Genomic DNA, 27,929 nt, shown 5'->3' with positions numbered 1-27,929 from the left:
TAAAACCACTGAGGCAGAGCAGATGTTGGAGAGGAAGCAGCTGGAATAGAAGGGCAGAAGATTTAAGGAAGGCCTTTTCTGAGAGTCATCTATAACACTGCACCAACACAGATGCACATAAAACAATCCAATTAGTACAATATGGTACCTTTTCTCCAGCTTCTAATGCAGATAGACTCTGTGATAAGCCAATTGTTTAATAATACATACTTATCAAAAACTGCTTATGCAAATTGGATTATTTTAGATGGAGGCAATATATTAGCTTGTAGTAAAAGAAGATGGACACATGAGGCACGGTAAATGAAGAGTGGAAAATTATATTATTTATTAAAATCAGCAGGGATGTTGCTTTTTCTGTTCAATGGAACACACACACACACACCATTTTTGTACACATTCCAAGGCTGTATGTTCCACACTTCTGCTGTCGAACTACTCAACCATTTCAAACACACACATCTCCAAAACATGCTGCTTTTATGTGTCGGAGTGTGCGTCTTATCTGCTGCTCAACACTGCATCAAGGTACCGGCTCCTCTTCCTCCGAGGCACACACTATCACTCTGTTATCACTGCAGCTACAGGGGGTCTCCTTAGTGAAAAACCCTCACTTTCTCGCTGCTTCAGCCAACTGGCACCGCCTCCTGCAGCACCCCTTCCCCTCACCACTACATTCTGCAATCTCCACAGTTCAGCGAGCCAGGGAGGGCCGGTGTAAGAGCGTTAAGAGCTGTGTGCCAATAGCCGAAACAGCTGGAAGCAGAAGCTCAATGGGAGGGAGAACACAGGCAGTAAATTAACCCCCTGAACCAGACAACTCAAATAGCATTAAACCTGCTGGAGATGGTGGAAGAGTGGGCAGAAAAACACAGAAAAACATTCACTGTTAACGCAATCAGGGTAACGGAGCAGTCCTGTAATCACCTCGACCCACATTCCCAGCCTCGGATTTTCGAGTAATCCTTTTCCCCCCAGCGAAGGAGACAAGAGAGATGGGGAGACAAGAGAGATGGGGAGACAAGAGAGATGGGGAGACAAGGCGCCCAACAGCCAATAAATTAACATGTTTTGACATGCCGTATTCCTGTGTGTTTTGGATTGATCTTGTTTGAGGAGGAGCTGCTAATGTGTTCGTCTCTGCCTGACAGCTCAGAGCTGTAGATGGCTGTGCATGAGAACAGAGAAGCTTTATATAGGGAAGTAGTTCATACAAATGAATTCGATTTAAGGTGGAGACATGCTTGAGATTCATATTTGACTATGTTGCAAATATGTTTTGTTTGTGGTGGTCACAGCTTTAAATACTACACTTAAAAATGACAAAGCAGTATCATCTCTTCCCAGAAACAAAGTCCCTTTCACTTAATCCACAAATATTGCTTTCACACACAATGCAGTGCATGTCTGAGATAAACTGCTCAGCCATTGTATGTGAATCCGTTCAGCCTTTTGGTTACTGTCCACTCTCACTGCCCTTTTTGCTACTTTTCACGAAAACAAACGTACACCTTCACTTGATCTTCATTTCAAATGTCAGCCTTTTAGGGTGCCAACGAGTGGGGATTGTTTTTGTGGAACAACCAAGCAACCTTTAAAGCTGCTGGTAACAGCTATAAAAATTGAATTGGGGTGATCAGAGCCTTTTGGTGTCAGCCTGTTCTGTACATTAAGTGATTGTTGTCTTTTTAAGATGGTGGAGAAAAGAGTTTGCTCTGCCCATTTTGACACCTGTATATATGCACCTGCAGACCTCCATATCTGATCTTCTGAAATACTTATTCCACTTTCAGACTGATCAAATGTCTGAGCACATCCACACCCCTGCTAAGACAGAGTGGAAAACTGAGCGAGACGACAGTTACGAGCGACCACATTGAAAAAGAAAGACAGGAGAACTGATTGTTTTTCCAGAAGCTGTCACTCATTGGTTTCCAGCCGCAGTTTGGGCAGGCAATTCAGGACGCATCTTCTCAAAAGATTAAATATTTTCAACTTTTGTCACCTCTGGCACAGGCACATAAAATCACAGTGCTGCTCTGCCCCAACTCAACACGAGTGCCACATGAGTCGCAGTCTCTAACAAACTAACAGGACAAAGAGTTAAAAAGGCATTTCTCCTGAGTGAAGCATCTCAGTGTGAACTGGCATTAAGGGCCCTGAGGTTGACTCCTATTACAAAGACAGATTGGTGCAGACAGACCTGGAGAAGAAAACTGTCAATAGGCAGACAGACAGGGAGTCTATTCCCCTCTCTCTTCCTGGATAAATATTTGATCAGCGGAACTCTGATGGGTATTGATTAGAGCCTGTATCCGCTCCTTATCGATCCCTACTGACTGTGATCACTGTTTAGATGAACACACTCACACTCCTGGTACCTCTGAATGTCAAATCAGAATGAAAGGTTAAAGGCTTAAAGCATCTTCCTTGACTAAAGTGTTTTCTAATGAGATGATTGTAAGGTTGTTCAAAGAGCAGTTCTGTAAAGCACTGACAACATAGATAAAGGAAAAGATGTGTTTCAGGGTGTGTGTTTGTGTACCACAAATGCCCTGTGGTGTATATAAGTAGCCACTATCGGGTTACAGTGCTTTCCCACTCTTGGGCTATTACACTCCCCCTCAGAGTACTATTAACGGCTGAGATTACATTACTGAGACGTCCTTGGGCTCAATGTCGGGTGACCCCTGCTGTAGTGCTGTAGCACCTCTGCCTTCAAAAATGATGGGAACTACCACCCTAACACACAGATGTGTGTGTGTGTGTGTGCGTGTGCGTGTGCGTGTGTGTGTGTGACTGTGTGTATGTGGGGCTTTGAATGGGAAACACTTTTTGTCTTGTTTGCCACTTTAATCCGATCATACCACTATAATAACATTGTGATGCAAGGTGAAACACATAATCTGACCTGACACGACAGTAAAAATCAAATAAAGCCTGAAACGGCTCCACAGTGACACTCAGCTTTTAAACGAAAAAAAGCAATGTGTTAAAAAAGGCAAGGAAGGGACTGCATTGATGTTGGTACAACTGGCCGGCTCTGTTGTGATTGGTCAACGACTAACAATTTAACCTTCGCCTATCACATGTGTTGGAGCGCTAGCCAACAGAAGCACAAGTGTTACTTAGTGTTAGGGATGTCCCGATCACCTTTTTTTGCTCCCGCTCCGATTCCGATCATTTGATTTTGACAATCTGCCGATACCGATTTTTCCCGATCCGATCTGTATGCAATGTATTAAGAGAAAAAAAAGGTAACAGATAACGGCTGGTCATCCAACGCGATGAATTCAGCTATCTTGGCTGTTATTTGTTTGGCCTTTTCACCGTTCTGGGGCAGTTTCTCTTTCCTTTTAAAAGTCTCTGAAAGTGTCGGTTGTTTCAGTGCCGTTACCTGAGTGGCCGCTGTGTACTCGTCGTGTTGTTGTTGGTGTTGGTTTCTCAGGTGGCGTATTAGATTGGTCGTGTTGAACGTAGCTCTGTTCTTTCCACCACGCGGAACCTCCTTCTTGCAAACATTGCATCTGGCTGTTACACTGCCTTCACTTTCGATTTTATAATACTTCCAAACTCCTGACATTTTCTCTGTCCCGACTCCCGAGTCACCAGCTGAACGTAGCCTCTCGTTAGCTTACTGCTACTATTAGACACTGCGCCCACTCTGTTGCCAGATTTGAGAGAAATAAGCAACCAGGTCTGAAAACAAGCCCAAAAGAAGCAACACATACATGATGTTGTGTCATTTTAAACCTAAACTTTTTTCTCCCGATTCCGATCTTTTGAAAATCACGTGATCGGCTCCGATCCCCGATCACGTGATCGGATCGGGACATCTCTACTTAGTGTTACTTAGTCTTAGGGTTTTTGTGGCTCTTTTCCCCGTTTCACTTTGTTGTTTGTGGATTTGCAACATTTAAAAAATATATACGTTTTAGAAACGCAAAGAAATGCCCCATCTGCTGATGTACGGATTTAACTCCAAGTCTCTGGGGTTACCCTGTGTGGATTGGAGCCAGTGATGTATCCTTCCCCTGCAACACCTCAAACACAATGTTATAACATGCATCCTGTCACCATTCATCCCTACCGAACCCCTACATGACCCAATCATTTCCAATAATCCTGGTTTCAGTTCTGATCTGTCAAAAGCATGACTCTCCACAATAGCTCATCACCTCAGGTCCCCTAAACAAATGAATATCAATACCCCATCTAAAATACTGACAATTCACAGTTTTGCAGGTCATTGCAACAATTTAATTATGCCACGGCAACCAGCCAATCCATGCGTGAATCAATCAGAGGAAACCGCATCATATATGATTTCATTTGATTATACTGATTGGTTCTGACAGAGGGGAATATGCCCAGACGAGGAGGGTACAATTAAAGGTAATTTAATTCCCAGGATGCGTTTACGTTCTGCTGTCATTACCGGCAAATCTGCTTTCAGATCCTCCGGGCAATATTCAATCCTACGCAAGAACCTTCAGGCAACCATCAGACACAGAGTGATCCCGCCTACAGTTTGATTTATTTAGACCAAACCTTATTAAAAAAATAACTTTAAAATTTACTTTGCATCATTTTTTCTTTTTATGTCACATATGTCCCTAAATACAAGCAAATATGGGGCAGTAGCATAGCAATTGACAGAATGACCACCGTTTTCTCTACATTGTTCAACAGGCTTTTCTTGTATGTATACTTGCTTGTGTTGTTCTGAACAAAGACAGCAATCTGTGTAGAACACTAATTTCAGTTTAACCTGTAACTGGATGCTCAATTTACACACAGATATACTGAGCCGACTACTAAACACTAATGTCAGATTCGGTAGCGTAGCATACTGCCATCAAGGCAACACATTAATGTTATAAACTGGCATTGATGAATGTGTTATTGTACTGAATTGTAATATACAAAATAGTTAAGTTAAGTAGGTGGCCCTTCATTAAAGTGTGGAACCCTACATTATTTTATATATTTGGCACTTGCACAAAACTCCATTTCAGCAGCTCATTAATTTGACAAACTGCTCCTGTCGTGCAGGATGGACTTTATCTTCTTCAGTGTTAATGCCAATTAAGAACAAATAAGACTGAAAGTGGGAGCCAATTGAGCATTGGAAGTCAACATCCATCCAATTATACCAATTCATCTATACTTTTTCTTGTAAATGGTTCGAATTGCATTAACATTCCTCACTCCAAAGTAATGGACACAATGTATCCCCTATCAAGCAAGAGAAATGCTGCCATTTCAATGGCTAGGTAAAGGCCAGTAATCTATGGTGTTATTATTTAAGCGCACACTTCATTATATTGTAAATGAGAGTAATAGAGTCATTGTCCTTGTATAAATCAAGTGCTTTGATGTCTGTCTCAACACATCTTAGAGATGGCTTGGGAGAACCAGGTGCGGGTGATCAAGTGTCCTTTTCTGGGTCCTTGATTCCAGGCAGGAGGCCACAGTCTGGGCTCAGCAGCTGTGTATACACCGTACCTGGATCAATAACAGCAGAGAGCCTGTATTGATTATGTTTGTAAGTGATACTAGAAAGGGGGAGGAGGAGGGAGGGTGGTGGTCTGGAACAGGGATACAGCCTTGTGGTGACCCTGGTAAGCTGGTGTGTGTGTGTGTGCTTGTGCGTGTTGCTATAGGGTGTACCTATTCTTTCACATGCCCTGGTCTGTCAGAGGGCAGAATGTTTAAAATGTGTGGCCAGATATGTGGTATTATTCAATAAAGGTTGACCCCTGGATTCCAAGGCTTCCATATGTCCCCCCTGTGTCCTGGACTGACCCTTGCAACTGCCTTGTCTCACTTCACCTAAAACAGGACCTTCGACTAATTAGCATCACAAGTTAACAACCCACACCAGTTTTGACATTCTGGATTATCTGCACTGTGTCTTGAGAGTTGTTAACGATTGTGAGCCGCATACATCACGATGCAAGATTGAGGCCAGAATGAAGCACTGATGGTCTCATCTGTCAAGCTGTTGATCAATGATGGGATGATCCATGAAAAGGAAGCAACGAGGATCATCTTACAAAATCTTAAACCTGTGGGCTCAAAGACCAACCCCCTAAAAGGTTCTTTGATTATTTATGTTTTATACTCAACATGTTTGTTACATTGGATTAGTGTTGTCACGATACCAACATTTTGGTTTAGATACCAAGTCAAGAATTGCGATTCCGATTATTTTTCTATACTTTTCTTAAAAAAGTAAATGTAATTATTGTGCTTTATTTCACACCAGAACCATAACACAAACTTTTAAACAATGAGAACAATAAATTAAATAAATTACTAGAATTTGTATTAAATACAATTAAGCATCATCTATAAACAACTTTTTTGTTTTCCGCTTCTAGCGTCTTTTTTGTCAACAAGCCGAGGCGCAGCGGCAGTTGCACTCCCACTTCCAGCCATGCTTCTCGCTTTCTCACATGCTCTGGCAGCTAGAGCGTGGCCGCGTGCACGAGAGAGGGGAGGGACTTAGAGCGTGTTTGAGAGGGGCGGGACTGCAGGCACGGCTGCAGTGCAGGGAGTGGAAGCAGAGCGCTGAACACACACGGCTCTTATTAAACGGCGCTTTCTCACCGGAGTACTTTTCCCCGTTATTCTTAAAGTACCGATACTAATGAAACGGAGGAATCGTACCGTTTTTAACGGCAGGGTATCGCGGTACCTTTCAAGTATCGGTACACCGTGCAACACTACATTGGATTTTTGAAACAGTTCACATTGTAGGTACTAGGGTGTCCATTATAAATAAGATGTGAGGATATGTAGGTAATGTTGGACTTATTCAACCCAAAGAATGCACGAAATACACTAATGTCAAAGTTCCTAAAACTATTTAACATCGATCCATTTGTACAAAAACAAAAAAATATATGTTTCACTTAGAAACCATTTAAAATAATAGCTCTAATTATATGACATGTAATGTGCATTATGCTCGAAAAAGAAGACATGGAACCCTTATTTCTTGATTTCTTTAGGGTTTGTTGATCAACTTCTTGGATATTTATTCCTTCTAAGCATTCAGTGCATTTAACTTGATGCAAAAAAAACTAAAGCAAAATATGTGTACCATCTGTATTTAAAATATAACCAGCAATATGGGGATTTATTCACAAACGGCCTGAGCCCGAATAATGTGCAACAGTTGCAAAATGTAATCAATTGAAATCCTTTTTTGGTAGATATTAGATGGAATAGGGCCTAAATACTTGAAAACACACAATGTTAACAATAAAATACAACAAATGTTGATCATACATTTTCTTGTACCATAGACATAATGAACTACCGAGGACCCCCTTCCTTTCCAAATAGACCCCTGACCTGCCTGTCATCCCAGCTGCCCTTTATTAACATTGATTTTGTCTTTGCTATAGACAGAGTCACATGAAAAACATCTGTTCTAACGCCAGGATTAGTGCCCTCCCAGGAATTAAATAGCTCAATTACTGAAGCCCCATGTCTGCAGCACTGCCCTACAAAGAAGTGCTGAGGCAGCACCCAGCAGCCTTCAGGGGGACCTAACATGGTCCCCTGGGGACAGAAACTCCATTTCCTCAACACATCCTGGCCCACTGTGATACAAATATGATATCTCTTTAGTATCCCCACAAATGAGCCACTACTCGTACAACTGAATACAAACACTGTCAGGGTGCAACAGCCTGACACAAAACAACACTCACCATTTGCAAATCAGCTGGTTGCCTAAAGAATGAATAATCCAGCACTACACATCTCAAGCAGCTGAAAATGGATCCAAATATCAAACTGTTTAAGAGATACGGTTATCTAAAATTAAACAAGCAAGCATCATTCCACGAGTACAGAAACAAGCAGCCATAATTAGTTCCTTCCCACCTGCATAGGGTAGAAGTTAGGGCTGCTCGATTATGGCAAAAATCATAATCTGGATTATTTGGGTCAATAATTGATATCACGATTATTAAATGTGATTATTCATTGACTTTGAAAACATCCATTTATTGGAGAAAAAAAATGTGAACAGTATGTTTTGAACAGTTGATTACCCTGAACTTTAAGTATAATTCAACTGAAAAAAAAAAAGTCATAATAATAATAAAAAAATAATGGTTTTATTTCGATTATGTTGTTTTTGTAATCGCTGCAAGCCATAATCGTAATCGCGATTAAAATGTGATTAATTGAGCAGCCCTAGTAGAAGGTATTTATTCTTCAGATCAACACCACTGACTCGTTTGCACATTTCCTGGAGAGTGCAATAAGATGCAGAAGCAACAGTGGAGTCTGAGAAGGTGGAGAGAGGCTGGGGGAAGGTATTGGAGACAGGAAATCATTGTCTGATTCATCACTTCATGTTCAGCGGGTAACCCACTGAGATGAAAACTGGTTGAAAATGTGGTGGGGAAAAATGTGCCATGAATTAAAACACAGGACTTTTTAATTCAGAAAGATAAAAGAACAATTGAGGTCTAATCCCCCATGGGATCGCAAATAAATCATCTCACAAATCATCTCATGGAAGCTACATACCAACACAGGGACTACAAAGGAATGGCTTAGAATTCTGAAAGACAAATCCAATTAACACTTGCGAGTACATATCGTATCTGTGTATACCTTCGGACTCTAAGGTCGCATTCACACCTAATGGTCCGCTTCATTCGTGCGCAGACGCAAGTTTGTTACATAGTTTCATTTTTCAGAAGGTTTGGATTGCGTTCACACAGGCAAACCTTACACTTGGTCTGATATGAAACAGATATTAAAAACATGGCCACAGAAAAAATAAATTATGAAAGTAAATACATTTTTGAGCAACACCTAGAAGAAAAACACAATTTCCCTTCTGGAAAAAACAGGCCCCACGTCCCCTCGGAACCATTGTTCAACCTCACAGTGCCAATTGTGTTTCTCATAGCCTGCAGGCAAACACCGTCCAGGAATACTTCAATGAACAACACACATGGCAGAAATCTCTATTTCTTCTAACAAAGGGGGCTGATAGAAGAAGCTTGTCCATGCTCCCTCTCATCCACTTTCCTTTTGTCCACAGCCTTCTCCTACAAGTCCTCTCCAAGTGTGTGCTTTTATGCGTGTGTGTGTGTGTGTGACAGCTACAGATGAAATACAGCACCTTTTTTACTCTTCATCCCTCCTTATCACTTGCAAAATTCCTGATGTGTAAAATTAAATTCCAGGGCAAGGGATTGAAGATACACAAGGTAGAGAAGCTGGGGCAACCACTCTTAAACACACGCCCAAACCCTCTCCATCCTATCTATCCCAGTCTTTCTAGGACAACGGCCAAAGTGGACTCTCATTAAGCCAATGAAGCAAAAACAGCTCACCTCCAGTATAATAGATGCCAGTCTGAGGGAGATGGTGTTCACACCCAATCAGTAACACACCGCTAGAATCTTACCTTCCTGTTTATAACTATTCCAGTCACATGCATGTACATTCTGAGCCTAAAGCTATGTGAACAGGTGCTGCACAATGATTGTATATGTTTTTATGAGCTTGAAGTGAAAAGAAAGCATATCTAATAATATGAAATATATCCACTGGCAAGAACCCATACAAAATAACTGCTAAGAGGGAAAATAATTCAACAGTAAAAGTGATAGCAGAGTTTATGTCTGATAGGAGGTAGAAAGCATTACATTTCAACTCTCCCCAGATATGAGAAATGCTGGTTTTCAGCTGTAATTACAAATTCATTATTCACTCAAATTAAACCAAACACTGTTCCAAATTCAGAGCAACATGCTGGATTGATTAATGATAACAAATGGGTTTGTGTTTCTCTATGTGAATATTGATATAATGGCCGAATCAGAGAGGAAATCCCATCGCCACAGGAGTGAGCTGAAGCACCTGTTCTTCAGCTGAGCACCTCCCCTGAACCGGACTGAACCGGATCCTGCCCACTGACCCCCCAGACAGGGATTACAAAGTTGTGCGAGTCAGGACAGCCGGACAATCACACACCCAGCTGGGTGTGAAACTGACAACAGAATGTCATCGGCAATATAGACTCGAGCTGTCACACATATACAAAAATATACCCCTACTGAAAATATGGTTCTTTATCTTTGTTAGATGATTTAAGCTGAGGTCATGCTGAAGTTTTTCGAGAAATGTATATGTCATTGCAATTGGTGACTTCTTACTTTGCAAAGATTAAGCTATTTTTCTTTTCATATCAGCTTATGTGGTGTGAAGTCATAATTCTTTATGTAAATATCTTTCATTTCCTTAACTATGACACCATCTGTTTGGTACAAACTAAATTGAACCACATCAAAATCCTGTAATTTGTCCGACAAAAGACCAAAAATGATCCTAAAATTCAGATTGAAGGAAAAATATTTCGTTCCAGGGTCATAAAGGATTTCCTTCCTGACACGAAGCTGAGCAGGCATTTGGTATGTAAGGGGTCCATGTTTCAGGGGGCCCATCTAGCCAATCACATGCCCCCATAGCCAAAGTCCAGTCCATCCCACCAGCCCCTGCCACCTGTCCTTCATCCTCCCTGAAGGCGCGAGGAGAGGGTGAAGACCAGATGGCTCTTGAGGGCCAAGCAGCATCCTGAGTGCAGCATCCTCCCCACCCCCAACATCAGAGCTATGCCTGATCCCACCTCCACTGACTGACCCCTCCTCCCTTTCCCCAATCCAAACCCCTGAGCCCCAGTGCTCGTCAGTGCTGCATGAGTGGGTAAACACAGTCCTTCACCAAAACAAATCCCTGGTCTCTCCTCTGCAGCTGCCTGGATTTTCAGAAAAGCTTAGCCGGTCCCTAGAAGAGCCTACTTGCAAAACACAAATCATGATATTAAGATTTTCACTATCACAAAGTGCAAGAACCTGCTTCTGATTCTTTATTGGTTAACTGAAACTCTCTTGAAAAGGGAAATGGTTTATGTCTGCTTCAGCTACAGTGTACCTGAGCTAAATCAGATATTAAGAGCGAGGCTCTATGAACACCAAAGATGGTAATCGCTTATCACAGGGATTCAGTCAGGGGCTGGAGAGGAGCAACTGTTAAGGGGGATAAAGTCTGCAATAGGTTGTAAATAATCTCACAAGGTTGCTCATTTGTCATTACAATGTCCTATCTCTCTGATATTACATCCAATTAGTTTCAGTTACCAGCGGTGCAGGGCGGCTGGCACGTGCAATCAATCAAACTGTCAATGACAAAATCCCCCCTCCAGTCACTCATCTTCTAGGAAACAGATCAACATAACAGATGATTTTGGGGCGGGAAACACCAGGTCTAATGATTGTCTCAGCGTGGGCTTATAATCCAGCATTAGTTTTCTCTGAGAGCAAAGGGATGGGACATTATTCAAATCAATTCTGCAACAAATGATCATGGCAAGTGGTCAAAAAGGTACTATTTGTTAGCTTGTTTAAGAGAATACAGTAAAGCGGGCACCGACTGCAGCAATCTTGAGTGCTGGTTAGCACAGATGTTGTAGTCCTAATGAACAGGTTGGCAGCCTAGGGAGGGCACGGCCACAATGACCTCTACCATATGTTTGGCTAAATGGAGGGGAGTCTGTATTAAAAAAAAAAAGGAAATACTTTTCTATTTTTACGAGCACAATAGTTATTTGATACAACTGAGATAGATATACGTTTCAGCATTAAGAGATTGTCTGAAAAAGAATGATCTATATCACTGCCCCGATCTTTTTCTTGGCTGAAAGATTGCCTTAGACAAATATGTTTTGTTCAAATAACACCTTTTAGAAGACACGCTGGGAAAGTCCACGGCCCACCTATGCCAGAGCTAGGAGCCCACCGAAGGCAGCAGCCCACCAACGGCAACAGCCCACCAACGGCAGCAGCCCACCAACGGCAGCAGCCCACCAACGGCAGCGGCCCACCGGGAAAAGTCCCGAATCTCCCGATGGTCAATCCGAGCCTGCTCACACACACAACTGATACCAAAATCATTTACAGACATATGTAAAAATCTCTCATACACACATGTGAAACGCTCTCACACACACACACACAACAGCGTTGCAGTCGGGAAGAAAAGCAATGTGGAGCGCAGAGGCGGCTGGTGGAAAATATTTTGGGTGGGGCTATGGAAATGGTGACCAAACCATACTAGGGGGGTCCGGGGGGATCCTCCCCTGGAAGAACATTTTGAGAAATGACCCCTTAAATGATGACTTCTGGTGATGTTAGAGAGGGGGGGGGGGGGGGGGGGAAATTGAGGCTTAAAAATATGAGATAATCCATAATCTTCAGTGACGTTAGCTATGAATCTTCCAAAACTTCCAAATACCTTGTCCTGGACATAGTTTCTACAGTATAAACTGTGCAACAGTACAGTAGGCCCACACAAACTACAGAACACTGGTGCTTTGGGAACACTGAAATGATTTAATTCCCATTTAAAATCAGGAGACTGAATACGATCATTATATATGAGAGAGAATGTGTGAGTGTGTGAGTGAGTGAGTGAGTGAGTGAGTGAGTGAGTGAGTGAGTGTGTGTGTGTCAGTGTTGCACGGTGTACCGATACTTGAAAGGTACCGCGATACCCTGCCGTTAAAAACGGTACGATTCCTCCGTTTCATTAGTATCGGTACTTTAAGAATGACGGGGGAAAGTACTCCGGTGAGAAAGCGCCGTTTTAATAAGAGCCGTGTGTGTTCAGCGCTCTGCTTCCACTCCCTGCACTGCAGCCGTGCCTGCAGTCCCGCCCCTCTCAAGCACGTTCTAAGTCCCTCCCCTCTCTCGTGCACGCGGCCATGCGCTAGCTGCCAGAGCATGTGAGAAAACGAGAAGCATGGCTGCAAGTGGGAGTGCAGCTGCCGCTGCGCCTCGGCTTGTTGACAAAAAAGACGCCAGAAGCGAAATGTGGAAGTATTTGAGCGATATCTCTGACAGTGAGGGCAAGCCTACGGACACCACGAGGCCTGTCTGTGAGAAATGTTTTAGATCCCTGCAAACCAAGGGAGCCAACACATCAGACTTGACTAAGCACCCCGCCGACCGGAATCCAGAGCTGTTTAAAGAATTTAAAGACGGACAAGTTAGCGAATGTGATAGATAACATAATTACATCATGCTCAATCCCATGCCCTCAGATCTAAGTCAAACAAGTGTAATTTATTTTGTGACAAACGAACGTTTTCGTAGTTTGACGAGGCAATTAATGGCAATGATAACTGTCTAATATGGCTATCTTTTTAGCTAACTTACCAATGTGGCTAACATCTGCAATATACATTTTGTCAATAATTATTTATATTACTGTACATGTTAATAAAATATAAAACAAATTATATTTTATAAAACAAAAAAGTTTTATTTTATTTAATGTGAATTCTTGTCATTTATTTTGTTTATTGTTCTCATTGTTTAAAAGTTTGTGTTATGGTTATGGTTCTGGTGTGAAATAAAGCACAATAATTACATTTAAGACTGTTTCCCTTTTTTTAAGAAAAGTATCGAAAAAGAATCGGAATCGCAATTCTTGACTTGGTATTGTGACAACACTAGTGTGTGTGTGAGTGTGTGAGTGTGTGAGTGAGTGAGTGAGTGAGTGAGTGTGTGTGTGTGTGCGTGCGCCCTCTCCCGGTTTCCTCCCGTGGTCATATCTCTCCCGCATTTCTCGCGATTTCTGACTAAATCAGATTTACTCACGACTGTTTCCACTCGGACTTTAATACAGCTACACCATTGTTTGGTTTCCATTAGGGATGCTCCGATCGCCAATGTCGGGGCCGATCGCCGATCGCCGGAATCAGTATCGGCCGATACCGATCGCCGATCCGATCGAGTGGGCGGGGCCTAAATGGAAGATTTAAACATCACTTTAAATCTTCCATTTAAAGTGATGTTTAAACTCAGTTAATGGGGCTCATTCACTGGAGCTTCCACAAACAACAATCAACTTAATTATTACATTCAAATGATGTACATTATTCAAGTTTACATTCACTTTGGATAATAACACGGGAGAAATGAGCGGAAGCGCTCTCTTTTCCTCTCTCCCTCCCCCCCCCCCCTCTCTCTCTCTCCTGACAGCCTGTCAGTATCTCATGCAGCTCACTGATCTAGTAATGAGTGACCCGACAGTGAAGAATAAATATATTTATAATAACTAGTTTAGCTTGTTCCAGAGGTAGATAAAATAGCTAAGTGTGTTAGGTCTAACTCTTGTGTGTTTCGTCCCGCTTACCGGTCCGGCGGGCGGAGCTGCAGGATTTCTGCTTCACACACGTTGCATTCCGCTATTTTACTGTCTTTTTCGGACACCTTAAAATAATGCCAGACCGGTGAAGCCATTTTGGAGAGCTTGTTTTGCCGCACACAGAGAAAAGTGTCATGTATTTTACGTCATGCGATCGGCATGTTTAGAGAGCACCGATCGATCGGTAGAGAGTGAGTATCGGCCGATATCGATCGGTGACCGATCGATCGGAGCATCCCTAGTTTCCATGGTAGTGCGTAGCAGCGCGCGCAACTCAAAGTCTGAGAGGGTGAGGAGTCACAGAAAACTTAACAAGAATCGACAACTCGACCCTCTGCTCAATCTTTTCCTGTAAAATACAGGTCCAGCCCACACATATGCTCCATGGTGCTACAGGCATTGCCCTTACAACTACAAAAGCATGTAAATGTTAATCTGCAGCTCCGGCGATCCACTAGCACCTGGAGTCTCCACCTGCAGACGCAGCCATCCTCATCAACTACTGACTGTAGCGTCACCTTTGATACGAGTCCAAACAACTCAGACTGCATCGGGCGCTGAAATTGCCGCCCTGTAACCATCAGATCTGACGACGCTGATTGGCTGAAATTATGTTTCGGCAGCATAGTTTACAGATAGCAACAGACAGCAATGTGTTGGCTGCTGCTGCTCTGGCTGAGGGCTCCTTTCTACCGCCCAGACGAGAGAGGGTAATGATACACGCTGCGTGTATCCAGGCAGGAAACATGTGACTTATCAGTAACTTTCTCGTTTTAAAATTGTTTTACAATGTCTAAAGTTACTGATAAGTCTGAATACGATCATTATATTATTGTAGATTGTACATTTTACTGATACCAACTATATAATTTTTTATTTTTTTTTAATCATTTAATGACAATCAAACATGTGGGAAGAGGGGGGTCGGCGCCCCTAGCGCCCCTATGGGCCGGCCGCCACTGGTGGAGCGGCACCTCTCCACTTCTTAAGGAGTTTAACCGTGACACTTTTCGAAATCCCGTTTGTGTCCCCCCACTTTACAAATAGGCCTATGTTTTAGTGGTGCACGATAATTATCGGCCCGATAATTAGCGGTCCGATATTAGGAATTATGACGTCATCCCGATAAACCCGATAAAAGTATTAATAGCCCCGATAATATACAATATATTTTTTGGGTAAAAAAAAGAAAAAAATACTGCGTTGTGGGTGGATTGGGATGAGGGGCGCTTGTTTTTCCCTCGGCTCCTCCCGTTTTGCCAGTACTGTGGTATTAGTGCATGGGTCGGCAACAGGCGGCCCGCGGGCCATTGTTGACCCGCCAGCAATACTATTTGGCCCGTAATTTTGAGAATCAAAAATAAAATATTATTTTGATTTTTTTACAACATAGGACCGACAGCCGCACATCAGGGTTTCCGTTAGCCGGTAATTACCGGTTTTTATCTGGTAAAATTCATTAAAAACCGGTAAATTAAAAACCTGCTGGTCAAAATGTCTGGTAATAATTAGGGATGCTCCGATCGATCCAGTCATTATCGGCTGATATTCACTCTTAATAGTTTGATCGGTGCTCTCTATAAAGGCCGATCAGAAGAGCTGGATCTGCTCGATATGGACATAAACGTGAGTGAAGTATAACCGGACCTGAGAGAGAGATCAGATCAGCTGCTGCATAATCACCTGAAGCCCCGCCCACTGTTTAGCGCGCTGCATGAGAAACTGACTGGCTGTCAGGAGAGAGAGGGAGGGAGAGGGGAAAAGAGAGGATCCGTTTCTCCCGTGTTATTATCCAAAGTTATTGTAAACTTTTGTATAATGTAGCCTACTTCATCTACTATAAGTAGTTTGTTTGAATGTAATAATTATGTTGTTTGTGGAATCATTTATTGAAAAATGAATCTGAACTTTTCGATCTGTAACGATTATAAACTGAAGCGATATAAAAATTACTCCCATTAACTGAGTTTTAAACATCAGTATATCCGGTCATAGTCCGGTAATTACCTGCTAACGGAAACTTTGCTACAACATTCTTATTATTATTATTGAAACATGACCGGTAAGTTTTAAATTTGTCCGGTAAAATAAATTCTGTCCCGACATATCCGCTTACATTCATAATGTCAGCGGAGGGAGGGGAAGCGGCGCTGTGGAAGAGCAGAGTGGCGAGGGAGAGCTGTCATCTTCCCTTTACAAGCTTCAAACATGTATTTATCGTGTGATTTTGGAAATAAAAGTTTCATATTCTGAAAGCCAAGACTTTGTTTATTTAAAATCAAACAAAACACCCGAACCCTGAAAAACAATTTTTTTACGCAAATCCACGTTTATTTTGAAATGAGCCGTTGCGACTTCCGATTGATTTCGATAGAGCGGGTCACATATGGCAAATGTGTGGTTGTGGGGAACCAGGTCAATTAAAGTACTTATTTAACTATTAAATACATTGAGTTTGAGTAAAATACTTGGCTACTGATTAATTTAGGTTATAATATATTAAATTGCAAAGCAAAACTGCTGTAATTGATTTATTTTGTCCTTTGGTATTTTTTAAAGGTTTTCAACCTGAAAGAATCCTAATGTGTCCTTGAAAAGTTGAAATAAAGAAAAGGAAAAAGGATTCCAGTTGCCCCTCAAGCCTCTCAAATGGGCAAACGCTCAAATAAATGCCAAAAACCCAGAGAACTTGACAATACTTATCAGAATAAAAGTATGTTAAATAACACTGCTACCTAGTTAGTAACTCTACTTTACTCAGTGGAGGCTCGTCCATTGAGGAAAGGGAGGACCATCCTCCCTAAAATTTCAGAGAAAAATTAACTTTGAAGAGAACAATAAATACACCTCAATTTAAAAAGATAAGTCTGTTAAAATACAGATAATAGCCCTGGCTTTGGGACTGAAATGGGGCTAGAGAGGACGAGCCTCTCTTTGGGCGGGTCTAGCCAGACAGGCTCTGGATTGGGCGCCTATATCATCAGTGAACCAATCAGCGGATCTGACTGCGCATCAGAGTCTTGATGGGGAGGCTATCAGCGATAGAGTTTTTTCTGAACCGGGGAATAGGGGCGCTGCGCCCTCTTACCAAAATCAATTCCTTGAATTAGGCTTTGATTATGTTCTGGCCCGCCATCTTGTGGCTCAGCAAAAAATTGGCCCAAGGCCAAACTTACTTGCCTACCCCTGTATTAGTGGTTTAGGAAGAGGGGAGTTTTTCACAAATCCAGCGCTCCCTAACTCATGCCTAGCTGTGATGTAAATGGTGTGCGGCCGTGAAGCCAGGACAGTAAACAAACATGTCGTTGGTAGTATGGGACTATTTCAAAGTTTCAGAGTTAGATAGTTTGCTTGCTATTTGTATTAACAAATGCAATGCAGAAGTTCCACGAGGAGGGAAAAAGGCAACGAGCTATAATACTTCCAACCTGATTAGTCACCTGAAACATCGCCATCGCTACGATGGTGTGTTAAAAGCGTAGGAAGACGCCTGTGCTGCTAAACTAGCGGTGAATCCAAAGCCAGCTGCAAAGGCACCGGGGCTTTTACCTATCGACGAGGCTTTTGAAAAAGGCAAGAAGTTTGCCAGAGACGACCCCAGGGTTAGTTTTGTTCATAGTAGTAATGCTCATGTCATTTGCTCAGTACTAGTCTTTTTTTTACCACCAGGTGTGCAAAAACTACAGGTACATTTCATATATATATATATTATATTATTATCGGTTATCGGTATCGGTCTTGAGAAGCAGGAAGTTATCGGTATTGGTTTCAAAAAACCAATATCGTGCATCCCTACTATGTTTATTTATTTATTTTAACGCAAGCAGTCATCGCCACGGAGGAGCACACAGCCTCTGTGAGCGAGCGAGCGAGCGAGCGAGAGAGAGAGAGAGAGAGAGAGAGAGAGAGAGAGAGAGAGAGAGAGAGAGAGAGAGAGAGAGAGAGAGAGAGAGAGAGAGAGCACACCTATATCTATTTAATTTAGCCTAGTTGTAAAAAATAAAGTAATAAATCATTCCAATGTGTACTCTAGGACAGTAAAAAAAAAAAACAGTTTAAAAGGGGAGTGATTAGTAAAATATGCATAAATAAAAAGTTAGAATGCTAACTAGGTAACATACGATAAGAATAAACAAGTTTAAATGATTTGTTATTGGTTGTGATCATATTCTAAAGATGTTAAAAAAAAATGAAAAGTATACAGCTCTTTCATGAGTGTTGAGAGCTGTATCCAAAGACATTTTACATTGGTGCATCCCGAGTAGAGACGCTGCGACTTTGCAGTGGAAGAAGCCAGTGAAGGTGGTTAAGCATAAGGATGCCTCCTTTACGCTTCCCTGTGGAGATCTTCCACTCTGGTCCAACAGAGGGGGGGGGGTCCCAGCCAAATGTTGCTGCTAGAGGGATAACGTATCCAAATGGAGTCCCCCAGGAGGAGCCAAAGGAAGAAGCAAAGGAAATGGGTGACTGGGCTACTGCCTAGGCTAAGCCTGCTGCCAACTGGGGGTATTGCCCCTCTCTCATTAACACCATTGAGCAAGGCACTTAACCCAACAGCTCCAGTGGGAGCTGCTCAGGGGCCGGCCGATCAGACTGTGGTTGTGCTGGAGATCTTCCAGGTGTGAACGTGATCAGGGAGTTCCTAACTTCCTAACAAAGCAAACATTTATCCAAGTTAAACTCCCCCCTGGATTTCATTTGTATGTGACGTGCACGTGTTGATTCAATAAACAATTAAAATTAAACAAACAAAGCTCTTTTTCAGTACAAGTTTGAAAAGCCAGTGACCCATCATGTCTCATCTGACCATTCCACGGTTGGAAGTCTCTAGAGCCTGGCAGCCAAGTGAAGGAAAGCCGAATGAACTGTATCCAGAGGTCCAGGATTAAGTCCATTTTGTGAAGGAAACAAACAAAGCCATGCAGGATTTTCCACTCAAGTGTGCTAATTATGAAGCTGTTAGAGAATGACTGCAGCAGAGCAGTCAGCGGCACACGTTCCCACTGTAAACACCTCATTATCCTACAGAACCCCAACCAAGCATATCGGACGCTTCTTAATGAGCAGTCAGAATTGACGAGAGAAAATAAATACATAATTTCCAATGGTTCTGATTGAGCAATTAGTGTCATATTCCCTTTCATCTTCAAAGGGCTGAATCAATAATAGAGACCTGACAGAATGCTCTCCCTCACCTTGAGAATGCCCTTCGTCATCTCCAGCAGACACTATTGGGAAGAGGGTTGAGATCTGCTTTCAAACTCAGTCTTTATTTATATTTTCAGTCATGCTCGATTGGCTGTTTGAGTTCTTTGCATTTTCTCAGCATTACAAAGACTTGTTTAAGTTCTGACAGTGTGGATAATCAAATATTGTGAGCACTGCTTACTCAAAAAACACATATGTAGCTTTAAAGCTTTAAACACTGTCTGCCCTGGGTTTGACATTGGTGTTGTAAATCTGTACTGTAGCCACAACAACTCAGTGTGAGGTCAGGATATAAATCAAACAGCAGCTCAATCAAAAAAGAATTCAGTGTTTCATTAGTGTGTGCTAAAAGAAACATGCTGTATGGGAGGCAGGGATATGCCAATGTCCAACATGCTGTTCAGGCACCGGTAATCAAAGATCAGCTCACAGATCCTTTTATTGGACTGAGCTCCAGTACGTTCAGCATGCCTGTCTAGTCCTGGAGGTCACAGGCTTTTTACATTTCCAACATAGTTATACGTGGGCTCACAGAAACCTGTGATTTAGAGAAGGCAAAATGCATTAATCAAAAACTATGAACATGATAGTTCTATTGTCATGAAATACAATCTTTTAGCAAACTCAAAAGGCAACCTCTTTTAAAATGTACAACATTCTGTTCTTGAGGTTAACACGAATACCCTACTGTAATGTTGAAAGGAGAAAAGGTCTTGAATCCTGCCTGTTTGTTCTTCTACTTAGATTTTGAATGTGATTACATTTAAAGTCATAAGATTGTTTTTTCATTATGATTCCAAAAAAGTCCTTTCCATCCAGTATACTGTAACTCTTTAGAACCAAATGGTCAAATCGTTCAACTTCTGACGCTGTTATTCCATGGATGCAGAAGTGATACCATCCGTCACAAAAAAGAAAATACCCCTCCTCCTCAGTTTAATGATTTATTGTGTGTTGGTGAAGGCTTCGAACGCGTTCTGAAAAGGTTACATCCCATGTGATACTCATCTTTAAATACGAGCTAAAAGAAGGTACATAGTGGGCATCCTTTATCTGTTCTTGTCTCCGGCTGGACAATTCATAACACTGAAGATCCAATCTCATGGAATCCTAGTTCAATGAATATCAAATGACTACAAATTGGCAGATTTCTGGACGGCGGAGAGGTTGCAGTTCAGCTCCATCAAACACTCAGCCGACATTCACCGCAATACAATACATTTCTGATGATCCTCAAATGATCTCGGCTTTCCCACGTAGGTCCATGATTGTTACTCAATGAACATTCATATATAGAACTGGCGACATGTGAGGAGTGCATCTACAAAGGGAACAAAATCCAATTACGTCCTACTGCGGCGACTATCACATAGGATCTTGAACTCACGCAGCCAAGGTAACTGTCGGGGGACACTGAACCTTGCTGCATGGATGCCTGAGGTAATTCTCTAACAATAGAAGACCCGTGTGTCCACATTACTGGCTCAGTGCTTCCAATTTATTTAAGTCGTCTGATGTCCATTAAGATGGAAGGTGGGTGTGTGAGTGTTGGCTCTGTCTGGCACAACCTCTCATCCCCAGAGTGCGGCGAGCGTCTGGCCTCATCTGGTCTCCGATGGATGAACGCCACCACGTTTGCAGGTGCAACTCAGGACTCTAATGAAATCGAGACATGTCACCACTGATAACTCTTCGAGCATGCAAAGGGCAACAACTCCCTTCACAAACTGTATCAGGCCTGGTTACCGTAGAAGTAATGCAGAACCAAAAAATAAAGTTGTGGGTGGGATTTCATAAATATTGAGTTTAATGCCGAATTCTGAATTCAAACACAAGGCATAAATCCTTAAAGTAATTTGCTGCTCAGTGTGTCACTTAGTGTTGAGAGAGAGAGAGCAGCTCTACAGTCTGGAGAATTGGAAAACAGCAGCTGGGGCTTTGGCCACATCAATTCATATTCATGTTCAACGTCATCCCAAGTGACTAATTCAACACACCTGATCAAATCAATTATTTACGGGAGGAGGAGGATAGGGAAGAAAAAAAAGAAACGAGAAAAAGGAATCAAGCTTATTACAAAATCTGATCCCTGGCATGCCTACAGTATAGCAAAGGGAGTAAAGTCCAATAAATCCCCAAAACATCTCAAAACAGAACCAGACTTAGTAACTAAAGTTCAACATGCATGCTGTGACCTTGTATGCCATCAGTTGTCCAAACTACAGCTGAGCTAGAGCCCTGACCTTATGAACCCAGAGGATTTGAGGATCCCCATGTTTTGCTGCCTTAGCTTTAAAATTCACAGTAAACAGAGCAATTCATGTAGCATGGAAGTTACATAGTAATCAGCGTTAGCGGGTGAACTAGCGTGCACTGAAGGCGTCAAGAGGAAATACATTCCGCCTCTGAATTCAAATGAAGACTAATGTGCTCTCAATCAGAGACATTTATTAAGGCTGTTCAATGTTCCTCTGGGTGTGTCTCAGTGTGTAGAAACCTTGTATTTCCCAAGTGTGCTCATTCAGAACTACTGCAAAAGAGGACGCCAGGTTTATGAATGTACCTGAAGGGTTCACTCTCCCAAAGAGCTGCCAGTTTGTATCCAATGTACAACCATTTGTTCCTTCATCTGAAGTCAAACCATGAACACAAATCTGGGGAACAAGAGCAATGAAGTTTGCATAGAATAAAAGCACTACATCAACATCATGTGGAAAATGCAGAGTTAAGCTCAAACAGGGAAAATGAGTCACGGTATCAAGTACTCCATCAATCTCAACACAGACTGCTGAAGTAATTCTACACAACCACAAAGCATCAAAGAAGACTTCACAGATGCCTTAATGCTTTCTCTGATTCTCTGACTATGAATCGATACAATCGATACATCCTTTGACACCAGGGTTGGTTTTCCTAATGAAGGTCAGACTAGGTCACAATGCAATGTCATCCAAGACTTTGAGAAATTATAAAGTGAAAAGGTGCTTTTCTTTTTGCAATGAGACAAATAGTGTTGATCTTTTCTTGTGGACCATTTAGTCAGGATATGTTTTAAAAACATCAGAAACATATTTATATGTACCAGGAAAGATTATTTCAATATCCGCTTTGAAATCAAGTTAAGTAGAATTAGTTTTGTTTTACCGATTGATATCCAATGCACCAACCTATCCATCTTCACCGGTCAACGTTCAAAAACTTTTCATCTGAAAAATGCTTGTCCACTTGCTCAGCCTCACCAGAGTGGTAGCAATCCCACAGCAGTGAGCAGACAGGTAGATTTGGGGGGAAAAATAGGATCATTCACTTACCCTTTTCTGGTCCTCCAAGCCGTGCTGCACAGGTTTCCTCCTCTGGTGCTGTGGTGGACTAGCCTCTGCTCCTGCCTCCATCTTCCCATAAGTGAGTGACTGTTAAGGCTCTCCACACAGATAAAATATCCAACTTGAACAACGGGCAACCTGCTCAAAGTATTCAAGTCCCTTTCCCAGTTGGTTCCCAGTTGTCGCCAATCCAGAAAAATAGGAAAAACTGTCTGTCCATCAACTTTGCTTCCTTAAAAAAAGGACACCCAATCTCTGGGAGGATCCAGCCTCAGCTACACTCCTGCTCTCAGTCATATTGTTCCTTGATGGTTTCTCTTTCTTGGTCCCGAGGGGCTGGCCTGATGGTGCATCAGGCCAGAGAACCAGAACCGGAGATAACCAGAATGGATCTCTCTCCCAAAACCATCACTGCTGCCGTAGAGACCTGATCTTGTTGGAGGATGTGATCATCATGAATGTCTCCTGCCCGAGATTGGATCTGTCTGCCACTGGGGGAGAAAGTGTGTGCAGGTTTCAGTTTCAATGCAGCAAAAATAGTTCAGTTTTCCAGCAGATGCATACTACCAATACAGAAAAAAGCAGAACGAATGCCCAGAGAAGGCAGATTTGTAAAAGCTGGTGTAACTCAAAGGTCAATTGTTGTATCCTGACAGCAAACAGGTGCGTTTGTTGAGGGAAAAAACAGAGGTTCATTGAAGCATTGGTGTCAAAGAGACAAATTCAGTTTCATACAGACATCCCACATGCAGGCAAAGAGACTACACTCTATGAACCAACTCTCATAAACATATTTTCATTATTTTAAAGTTCCTCCTGACTTGCAAAGAAGGTCTGTCCAAATGCTGTGAGGTACAAGTTGAATTTATTGCGTGTAGGAAATAGTTCCTTCGTGGCAGTAGCCTAATGACGAACTGACCGCCAGCTAATAGCTGCAGGTGTGCACCGTGACAAATATCTAACGCTAATCACTAGCTAACTTTTTGCGTGGTCACAAACTTGCTATCTGTTACGCAATTGTACATTGTATCAAACACGGCTCCTCGACATGCATTTGACGACAGACAAACATTAACTGGAGTTATAACCTGGGGAAATATTGCTTGCCGAAGGTTTCAGCTACTGCAGCATCCCTTCCCTACAGCAGAGTCTGCGAGCCCTCATAGGCTGCTGCGCTGAGCTTTATGGAAACTCTGTTGTCTAAATTAAAGAACAACACATAAACTGCGAGGAGAAATGCCCATTATAGAGGAGTATCTGTGGTGAGAAAATGATGCTCACCCCGTACTTCTCTGTTCCTCACCTTCCCGGTGGAGATGGTCCCTGCCTCGTGCACAGTGCTGTCCGTTCCTCTGGCTGCGAGCAGCGGAGCAGCCAGCTGCTGCATTCAGGCGCTGTCGGAAAAATCATGTTGTCACTTGCATTACAATGGTTTCTCCTATGCACCCCTTTTTGTGACTTGTGTTGTTTTTGTTTTAAGTTTTCACTTTGTGGTCTCTTTTAATGAGGCTATTTTAGAGCTTTGTATTTTGTAAAGCACTTTGTGCCGTATTTGAAACGACCTGCAAAAAAAACGTTGTTAATATAGGATGTAGGCTACCTGTACATGATCTGTAACTTCTAAGGCAGAGGAATAAAGCATATAAATGTAAACCTCCTTCAATAAGATATGGGAAAATCCAATATATATTGTTTTATATCCATCTGTATACAGTGCAGTATAGTAAATTATAAAACAAGAAAGAACGGATTAACATAAGGCGCAAAAAAACAATAAAAAAAAGCTGTACAGAATAAGATACAATATCAGGTACAAACCATAGACTGTATAGGTACAAACATGTAATGCTTTAGAAAATATATTAGTGCAATAATTGAAAAACCAAAATAGGCTTTGGTTGATATAAAAAGGAATATATTGTGACAATGTAAACAGCTGTGCAATAAACAACAGTAAAAGTGCATTTAAGATATTATTGTTATTCTAAACTGATTCTTTAACCAACATAAATATTCCTTGGCCCAAGCCAGATGTGTTGGCCATTGTGATACATTAAACATTTATTTGTCTGCCATTACGCATACAGACTAGGTTCATTTCTATTTTTTGTGTATCTCTTTTTTATCAAAACCCAACAAAACGCTGTTCTCACCCAGTCGGAGTGGGTAGTATAATTTACGAGGAGAATCTGAAGGCAACATCAGGGTCCCACTCGCTCTCGCTCTCTCCGTAACATTACGTCACTGGCTTCTTCAGACTCTCCCAGCATCCTTGAAGGAGCCTGTCGGTTTCCATGGCGACTCCTCACCGTCAGGAGGGATCTACCGTCATCTTCTGGCTAAAAGACACATTTCACTTTTAAACAAGCCACTACAGCACTTAAAATCAATTAAAATTGGATTATTCATCAAGGCTCAGTTAATTCACACTGAGATCCAATTAAGCCGTAACATGCTTTGATTCATTTTTGTTCAATCATTTAACATTCATTTCATTTGATTGATTGTTTAATTGGAAGCAGTCTGTCTCTGCAAAAACAGCATGGGGAAATTAGATGTATTTAGAGCTGAAAACAATTAATTGATTGACAGAAAATAACAATTGCAAACTACATTTATAATTAAATCGTTTCAGTATTTTCTTTGATTAAAGATGCAATATATGGGCTTGTTCCAGCTCTTTCAGGGACCCTTTTTAAAGCATTGTGGAGCCTTTACTGCCACAGTGAACACATAAGAGATGTGGATGTTTCATTGTGCCCACACTGAGACCCTTTAACAACCAGCATTTATAGCCTACAAAGGGTTATCATCTTCAATAACAGGCCACATTACTAGTGTAATGGACAAAAATCATTGGCATGCAGTTCTGTATACATTTGTAGGAACCTCGGGCAGGGTTGTTGCTTTCTTTGCTTATTCAACTTTAAATAAGCACCCCTCCATTTTCTCATACTATTATTGTATTGCTACAAAAATGTTTCCTGCAAACAGCCATTCATCTTTACAGATATTAAGTCTATAAGTAATCTAATCGAACCCGACTTTACTGCAAACAGAAATTCAAGGCTCTAAACTAAATTGTAATTGTTGGGTTATTGCAACTAAAATGACTTTTGATAAAATATGCATGTATAAATCAACATGGCTTTTTTAAGCAGAACAAATAAAGTAATGCGTTTAAATGTTTCCTTAAATAAAACACGATTTTCTGATCTACTGCTAAACGATGAACCATCCAGATCTTTCAGGTCTTCTGGGATGTGTCTGCTTTCTGTCCCCAGAGTCAGAACCAAACATGGTGAAGCAACATTCAGTTATTATGCTCCAAATATCTTGAACAAACTACCTGTTTTATGGAGATCATTGATAGACATGCACCCCTGCGTACATTTAGAGTAAAGGGACGTGACAATCCTTGGTTTTCTGCTGAACTGTCCAGTCTCCTGCATGAAAGAAACAAGGCCTGGGCAAAGGCTAGGCAATCAGGCTCAGAGGTAGAATGGCTGCGTTTTAGGCAGCTAAGGAATAGCTTCACTTCACATGTCAAAAGTGCTAAGTCGAAGTACTATTTGTCAGTTACCACAGAAAACCTAAATAATCCTAGGAAATTTTGGAAAGCCATACAATCGATATCCACCGGTGAGATCCGTAATGAGCTACCTCCTTGCCTTACCACAGCATCTGGCTCTATATCGGACAGGGCCACCATGTTAAATTGCTTTAATAAGCATTTTGTGTCCTGCGGTTCTATGTTTGATTCTGTCACTAACTCTGCTGCTGTGAACACCCCAATCCGTGACTCTGAACAATGTGGTCTGGAAAACCCTTTCAGCTTTACTCCTTTTACTGTCAATGTTGTTCATGAAGCCTTATCTAAGTTAGATCCTAAGATACCGGCTGGCCCGGACAACGTAGAACTTTTCTTTTTAAAGATAGCTGCAGATTTTATTGCTCTTCCTCTTACTACTCTTTTTAACCTCTCCCTCAGCACAAATGCAATTCCAAAAGTATGGAAGTCAGCTTATGTCTTGCCTTTACTATTTTAAATAACTATAGGCCAATCTCTAAATTATCAGTTCTGGCGAAGGTGCTCGAATGCCTAGTGAGTGAACAAGTAAAGGAGTTTTTATGTACAAATGACATCCTGTCTAAACATCAGTCAGGCTTCAGAAAGCAACATAGCACCATCACTGCGACAACAATGAAAGTGGTGAATGACATTGCGAGTATTTTAGATAATAAGCAGAGTTGTGCAGCTCTATTTATTGACCTTTCCAAAGCGTTTGATACCGTCGATCATCGCATCTTAAAGCAGAGGCTACTCAGTATTGGCATATCCAGCCATGCAGTGGGGTGGTTTGTGAACTCTCTGAAAGGTCCCAATGTGTTCACTTTGATGGGCTCACTTCTGAGTGGTTGAACATTGCTAATGGTGTTCCCCAAGGTTCTGTTTTAGGTCCACTTTTATTCTCCATAATATATCAACAGTTTAGGTGAAAATGTGGATGAAGCTACTTTACATTTCTATACGGATGATACCGTGATGTATTGTGCAGGTCCCTCCATTAAGGAGACTGGTATTAAATTACAGGCTATTTTTAACAGCCTCTAGGTTTTGTAGTCAAGACCTGCTTTTTCAAAATACGACTATTGGCTAAGACCAAGTTGTTTTTATCTTTTAAAGACCTAGAAAGGGTTATTAACGCCTTTGTTACCACGAGACTGGATTACTGCAATGCTCTGTATATGGGTATGGACCAGGCCTCAATTAGACGTCTCCAGCTAGTTCAGAATACAGCTGCTCGTCTTCTCACTGGCCATAAAAAGCGTGACCATATCACCCCAATTCTGGCTTCATTGCACTGGCTTCCAGTTCGGTTCAGAATAGATTTCAAACTCCTTTTATTTGTTTTTAAAGCCCTAAATGGGCTGGCTCCTGCCTATATAGCCAAACTCCTCCATCGCTACACCCCAGGCAGAGCCTTAAGGTCGGCTGATCAGCTGCTGTTGATAGTGCCTAAGACCAGACTTAAAACCCGAGGGCACCGAGCTTTTGCAGCGGCTGGCCCTAGGCTCTGGAATACTTTGCCCCTCCATGTGAGGTCGGCCCAGACCCTGGGGGTTTTTAAATCAACACTTAAAACT

At 41.9% G+C, this 27,929-nt stretch overlaps 1 protein-coding gene across 1 annotated transcript in view; it reads right to left on the bottom strand.

Moving 5' to 3' along the window:
* The window catches only part of nav2a (neuron navigator 2a), a 218,394-nt gene extending 194,245 nt beyond the window's left edge, over positions 1 to 24,149 (bottom strand). The window contains exons 1-2 of the mRNA XM_034221341.1: positions 24,063 to 24,149; positions 22,770 to 23,272 (exon numbers count right to left, since the gene is read on the bottom strand). Coding sequence (XP_034077232.1) covers positions 22,770 to 22,850 — 81 coding nt within the window. The 5' untranslated portion in view covers positions 22,851 to 23,272; positions 24,063 to 24,149. The remainder of the gene's footprint in view (positions 1 to 22,769; positions 23,273 to 24,062) is intronic.
* Positions 24,150 to 27,929: the final 3,780 nt, after the last annotated feature.

This window comes from Gymnodraco acuticeps, unplaced genomic scaffold (genome assembly GCF_902827175.1).
Source record: "Gymnodraco acuticeps unplaced genomic scaffold, fGymAcu1.1, whole genome shotgun sequence".
In the NCBI taxonomy this organism is placed as follows: domain Eukaryota; kingdom Metazoa; phylum Chordata; class Actinopteri; order Perciformes; family Bathydraconidae; genus Gymnodraco; species Gymnodraco acuticeps.
This window is presented reverse-complemented; position numbering and strand designations above follow the sequence as displayed.